Raw genomic sequence first — 6,641 nt, 5'->3', positions numbered from 1 at the left:
CCAGCAAAGGTTTCCTGAGACAAACCTACCTATATTGTATTACTGATAACTGCTTTTCGACACCTCAGCTGGTGACTGCAAATAGTATTGCCAAGTAAAGAACACCTCTGGTTGTAACTGGATACAGACTGGTCAAGTGTAGTAAGTCATAGGTTTATTGAAGACCCAGTCTACTGCAGCAAAGAATATCTAGAAATTCCTAAGTTCAAATAAGAAGTCATGGGATGGTCTTACAATTTTCCTTTTGTTTTTTTTATTTGCTGATACTCATCTGCTCTTTCCAAAGTGCCAGGAAATTTGCCAAGAAATTTTCAAAGCTAGCTTAAATGCACCTGAAGGCCTCGTAAAGCTGTCTCTGTTCTGAGCTTCATCCATCCAGGCCCGTGGGTTTGGCCTGTGAGGTGGAGGGTCAAGACGAGTCATGCTGAGTTTGGAGGGAAGGCGTTGTACAGGCAAGTATTCGTCCTCTGCACTGACAGAGCTGCTAAACTCTTCACTTTGCTCACGACAGCTATATGGAAAAAGGAGATAAGAGTATGTCAGGAGAAGAAATTGCAAGGTCCATGAGATTAAGAGTGCAGAGAAACAATAAGAAAAGAAAAGTACAAGGCACAAGAAAAAATAAATAAATAGGAGATTACAGAGTAGTGCAACATGAAAAAGCTTCAGGTTAGAATACAGCGTTGCTCATACAATCTAGCTCCACAGAACAAATAAAATATCTACATTTTACCTTTATAGCAGTTCCAAATGTCTCACCATTACCACTGAACATCCTTACCTGTCTGTGCTGTCGTCGTCACCGCCACAAATAAAAAGTTCACAGTCGGGGCTCAGGATGCATAGAGAGGTCTCCTCATAACCCACACAACCTCCATTGACATCACAGTAGCTGCTCACCACTGACAGACAGTCAGAGTCCTCCTGATAGGGTGACAAGGGAACACACGGGCCAATCACAACGTCTCAGCAAGTCCCATCTTGCTCTAAGTTACAAAGATCCTGATGTCAGTCTCGAGCGTGGCAACATTTTGAAGCAAAGGCAAAGGCAAAAAAAAAAAAAAAAAAAACAGCCAATGGAATAAATCTGATGGGAAACTTAACAATCCCCGACATCTCTGCCTGGCTCCATCTCCCAGAATAGTGGGTTCGATGAATAGCGTCTGTGCCCTCAGTCCTCTCTGGCAGACACATGTTCATTCTGCTGTTCGATTAGGGTTACACCTCTGTAACTCAACCTGCCTCGTGGCTTTGCTTATTAATATTTCATTACTATTATTTTCCCCTTGAACCTTTGAACAGTTCTGTGTTAAAATATTCCAAAACTGTCCATATGTGTCAGAATATAACACTGGTCCTGATGCTTTTCAGGAAACTACAGATAAGACACTCTCAGAACTGCAAATCTATGTCATATGTGCTATGTCCAGAAAATATTCAAGGTCACAAAACAGCTGTAACTGTTTATGAAAGCAAAAAGAGCAGAAACCAGCAGCAGTTCTCATATTTTTAATACTGTTCAGTCACACGGCCATCCTTTCCTTACATTGCATGTCGTTCTAAAATTACATGTGATTCCCAAGAGGGTGGTAAGTGATCCAACTTCATTCATTTATAATAAGACTGCTGGCACCCTTCTCTATGTTGTTACTTCTTATTCTCTTTCTCTGACCTTTTACTAATTCACTAACAAGAGACGGACTCATATACGGTCTCACAAACTTAAGTTAGCATGTTATCTGAATTAAACTAAGAGATGCTATGTAATTTATTTACTTGAACCACTGAAACAAGAAGCTGTCTTTCTTATAGATCACTTTAATTCTTTATTACACATTTAAACTTAAATTTCTGATCTACAAAACAGTGAAAGTCAAGTCCTTTCTTTTGATTTAGCATATGTCCTCTTTGTTTTGCTTTTTTGGTGCCTTCACTTGTGAGCTATAACTCTCTCACCTGCCAGGCTTTCCTCTGGTCCAGCTAATCCCATCAGTCAGTACGTGTTGTATTCTTAGTTTCTCATTAGCATTTCTCCCCCTGGTTGCCAAGCTGCTCTGTTCATCTCCCTCCCTTTTCTTTCCTGGCCTCTCCCCTTTCTTACCTTACTGCTGGTGTCTCCTTCTGGCTGGGATGGGATTGGGGTTAGCAAGACTCCTCTGATTGACCCAATCCCAATTCCAACCCCAGAACTGGTCCCAGTTTTAGTCCCGGATTCAGGCTCTGTATGGGGTTTCTTCTGGGACTGTACCTCAGTGCTCTCCCCTGTGCTGTTATGTAGGTGCCTCTGGCGCAGGCAGTCGTGGCAGCGGGAGGGGTCAAAGATATTGGGCTGGAACTTCGGGCAGGTGGGTTCTTCATTGGAAAGGGGCATGGTGAGTCTGGAGGGAGAACCCGCTCTCTCATTGCATCACAGAGGTGACTGAGAAACAGCAGCGTGGTAGACAATAATGTGGTAATGTGACAATAAGATCTACTGGAAAACAAGTAATAAGAACAGCTACACAAGTATAGCAGTTTTTTGTGATGATGCTTGGTTTCAGAAATGCCCCCCATTACTTGCACATCATTTTTCCACACCCACTTGTCATAGTGTGTGTATATATATATATATATATATATATATATATATATATATATATATATATATATATATATATATATATATGTAGTTGAATCTGGCTGTGGTCATACCTGCCTAGCATCATGGCAGGTAAATGTGAGCACAGAGCTACTGCTCTATAAAATATTTTAAAAATGCCTCATTTCATGCAAGATCTGGAAACCACTAACTGGGTGATGACTAATTACACTAGAGGACAGTGAAATACAATCCACTTTAAGCACTGTCAAAGCTCTCCACAGAGTAACATTAGTAGAAACCACAAGACACAGGCACTGCAATTTAACAGCTTTTACGAGCACCACAGCTTCTAAGAGAAGAAAACGTAGTAGTAAAAATTCTTAAAAAAATTTTGTGAAGTGCTAAATGATAACAAAAATGAAAATTTACCAGACAAGGAAGGGTCCGTGCTGTCAGCTCTGCTTTGAAGACATCATTTGGAATTCGAGGATGAACTTCTCATCAGACCCCCATCAGGCACATGCCTCATCTTCCCCATGCTCTCTATCCTCCCGGGCGGCCAACACCAGGATCAATCCCATTGGCTGCTTTGACAATGAGTGCAACTGAAGCATCTGTGACAGCCATGGTGGCTCTCAGTTGACACAGCACTGACCCTGAAGTACACACAAGTCCAGACCCAACATGGAGCCAGTAACCTGCTGGGTTCCACTATTGAGTGGTTGTATTAAATATCATGGGCTTTAGAAAGCGAAATGAAACTCTCATGGTAGTGACAGCTGGCACATGCTGGCTCAGGTTAACGTAAATAAATAAACACTAGCGAGTTGGGGGTGTCTAACATACATTAAACCTACTGGGTGTGCAGTATAAGGTAGTCACAGAGAAACTGGTTGGTTATGCTTTAGATCACACACAGGTAATACTGAGCTATAAGGAAACACAGAGCTAAGGGTTGGTTTCCTGATGTAGTACAGAGGATGTTGACAACAGCATCAGGTTTCCTATTTAACAATAGAGCAGAGAGGAACAAAATTCCAAACAGAGCAATCTGACTGATTGTGACACACAACTCCAAAAAAAAGGCCATTCTCAAATATTATCATTTAGTTTAATGAAATGTAGGTATATACAGTAAACTTTGTGTAGTAGTTAAAGAAAAACACTATAAAAAAAAGAGTTGAGAAATCTACACATTTGTGCATGGTGTTGCAAGAGGTTGGCACTTTGGAAATTAGTCGTGTCAAAGAGGGAGTAGCCAATCAAGTATTGACATCATCTTCATTTTACAAACTTCTCAGCTTACAAACATCCTCCAACACTGAAGCATAAATACTCCAAAGTCCACTTTGTTCACCTGAAACACAAACTCAAGTTATTTTCAAAAGCTGAACCTCACATAAGGTTCATAAAGACTCTCAGTCCCGGTGATGCATCTTCTTCCCAGTCTGTCGCCGTCTCTGCGCCTTGCTGGTCCTTCTGCCTGTGTGTTTACGTTCTGTGACACCACCAGGTCTCTTGTCTGTTGAACGTCCACGTCCACCTCTGCCTTCCTGCTTCCCTTTCCTCTTCCGCTTACACGTGTAAGTGTTGAGTGCTGCTGTAAGGGAGCGGATCCTGCAGTAGGGAGGGGGAGTCATTAATAAAGCTGGTCTGAGAAGGAGCAGGTAGACAGACTCAAGAAACATTTAAAGACGACCACCATGCCACTACTGTGTTATTTAAATAAATAAAAAAAAGTCAGAGCATGTGTCCAATATTTTATCCTTGAAATGACACATACAGCTAATTTTAGTTTTAACCAAAAGCCAAAAGACTAAACTCAATCTAACATGAAAAGAAAAGTATGTCATCATCATTGATGCTCATATGTAAAGACCTTCATGATGAACAGCTTACTTTTTGTTAACAATTGGATTCCCAGCTTTCTTTGGCATAGGATGCACTTTCTCTTCTTCATCTTCCCCCCTGTCTTCATCCTCTTTGTCTTCTTCAGACTTAAAGTCAGAGACATTCAAGGATAAAGTTAACTTAAACATAAGTACTTCTTCATGCAGAAAGTTCTATAAAAACTTAGATGTGTACCTGATTTGCAGTAGATCCAAGCACGTGAGCCCCCGAGAGGTCAAGATCACTAATAGTTGTCACAGTAACTGTGTGGTTTGGGTGATCATACTGCACAGATTCTGTTGTACTGGTTATTGCATCTTCCAGAGCATCCTCAGTGTCGGCTGTAAAACGGACCCCAGAAGAGAAAAAAACAATTTGAACAAATTTTGATAACTTGTATTTAGACTTATTGATAAAAAAGAAATTCTCTGAACTTACCAAGAGCTTCCTGCCTTTCCTTTAGCATCTTTACATATTCCTTATGCCGCTGAAAAGACATTCTTTACACATAAATATTTTGATTTGTTTCAACTTACATCACATTTTAAATTTATTAACACTTACTTCATCTCTGACTCTTTTCTGCTCTTCCTTGATTTTCTTTTTTATTTCTTCCACTGCTGCTTTTCTCCTTTCCAACTTCCGCTTATGGAATCCAGCAAGAAACTCTCTAAAAGGGAAGAGGAGAAATGAATGTATTCCAAATAATCACTCAGGCATCTGTCTGCAGGTTAGTATGGCACACAAGATGCAAGACATGAATACTTGTTAAGCAGAAGCTCTCTTTTACATTTCTAACTAGTAATTTTATCAGCACCTAAATTAACTGAAAAACAAAACAAGGTGATATTAATTGAACAATTTGACGCACAGGATATACATGGCAGAGAGACTGAGATTTCAGCAGTTAATGAAACGTTTATCAAAACCAGCTTAAATATAAAACATGTAAAACTACTGGACGTTACTGGCTTGCTTAAATTCTGTCACCGTCTGCGTACAATACATATACATTCCCTAGACTCAATATTTCCCAACACAATATGATAAAAACACCTGCTAGAAAATACAAACCTTACAATACACTACTGAAAGCTAATGCTAGGATTCTAGCTTATGGATAGATCATAACATTATTATACATCTCAGCTAAACTTACTGTCTGTCTTTATCGTTAAACGTTACGACGCATTTATTTTCTCTTGTCTTGGATCCTGGCTTAAATTTGCCTTTTTTGGAACCATGGTTAAAGTTTTTTGTGTTTTTCATGTTGTACACGTGAGTTCACTTGAAATCTACTTCTGGGCGTGACTCTTAGCGGACGTCTTTGAAAGTTGTCCGATGAGAAACACAGCTTGCTCTGAAGGGTTCCGCTGAACAGACACACATGCAATGATGTAAGAAATCTAATGCTTATTTTACAGAAATAAAAAACAAAAGCAATATTACATATATGAAGTTGAATGTATATTTGTTTTAGCCATGAGTAGTTCGGTTAGGCTTTTGTAAAATATATTTTTAAACAAACAGAAGACCTAATGATAAAATGGCAGACCCGTAACAGTGATAGTTTGATCTTTTTTTTAAAATCCCCATTAATTGGTAATTTAAACGAGTGTTTTTTTTTATTTGTATAACTTAAAAAAAGGTATATATTTTTGTAATTATCCAAAGTATACAGATAAAATTTTATGCCATATGTAGCCAATCTAGTGAACCTACCATCTTCAGTGTATTTTTAATAAGATTATCTGGTCAGCTAATAACTTCAATAAGAATGTAAATGTTAGCATGTAAAATGAAGCCTCATCAGCTTATTGTGATGCTAAGACAGCCTCTATAATCCACATTAGCCTTAAAATCTTTAGTAATTTCAGTTTTCTTTCTTAGTGATTGATTATCCCAATTCATGTCGTCCTTTTACATGAAGTACCCAGGAGTATGTCATTTAAAACACACAGAGGCTGATAAAGAAAAGCAATTAACTTTACATCTCCATTATCTCATCAACAACACCAACAGTCAAACATTAAATTTAAAGAACTCTTCTTCTTTGGTTTCAGTGTCTGCATTTTCCGAAACTGCACATTTGACCAAAAATGAATGAATAAATAAATAAATAAATATCATGATATAGGCCAAACATTATTGTATTGTTTTATTAGAAAAC

At 38.7% G+C, this 6,641-nt stretch overlaps 1 protein-coding gene across 1 annotated transcript; it reads right to left on the bottom strand.

Annotated features, from left to right (window-relative positions):
• Positions 1 to 3,678: 3,678 nt before the first annotated feature.
• Positions 3,679 to 5,812, bottom strand: nol12 (nucleolar protein 12). The gene is made up of 6 exons (XM_041969353.1): positions 5,631 to 5,812; positions 5,036 to 5,141; positions 4,910 to 4,958; positions 4,667 to 4,812; positions 4,481 to 4,578; positions 3,679 to 4,198 (listed from the first exon to the last, which is right to left on the bottom strand). Exons 1-6 carry the CDS (start codon positions 5,738 to 5,740, stop codon positions 4,000 to 4,002), a joined length of 708 nt encoding a protein of 235 aa, XP_041825287.1. The 5' UTR covers positions 5,741 to 5,812; the 3' UTR covers positions 3,679 to 3,999.
• Between the last annotated feature and the right edge of the window lie 829 nt (positions 5,813 to 6,641).

The sequence above is a fragment of the Melanotaenia boesemani genome, chromosome 2, assembly GCF_017639745.1.
Source record: "Melanotaenia boesemani isolate fMelBoe1 chromosome 2, fMelBoe1.pri, whole genome shotgun sequence".
Classification (NCBI taxonomy): Eukaryota; Metazoa; Chordata; class Actinopteri; order Atheriniformes; family Melanotaeniidae; genus Melanotaenia; species Melanotaenia boesemani.
Note: the sequence above shows the minus strand (reverse complement) of the source record. Positions and strands in the feature narration are given on the sequence as shown.

What these genes read in the sequence shown, in the direction of transcription:
- nol12 (XM_041969353.1), bottom strand. Translation starts at nt 5,740, where the DNA reads ATGAAAAACACAAAAAACTTTAACCATGGTTCCAAAAAAGGCAAATTT. An exon ending in TTTAACGATAAAGACAGACA is followed by an intron (nt 5,142 to 5,630) that starts GTAAGTTTAGCT and finishes CTTCCCTTTTAG; the next exon opens with AGAGTTTCTTGCTGGATTCC. An exon ending in GGAAAGGCAGGAAGCTCTTG is followed by an intron (nt 4,813 to 4,909) that starts GTAAGTTCAGAG and finishes TCCGTTTTACAG; the next exon opens with CCGACACTGAGGATGCTCTG.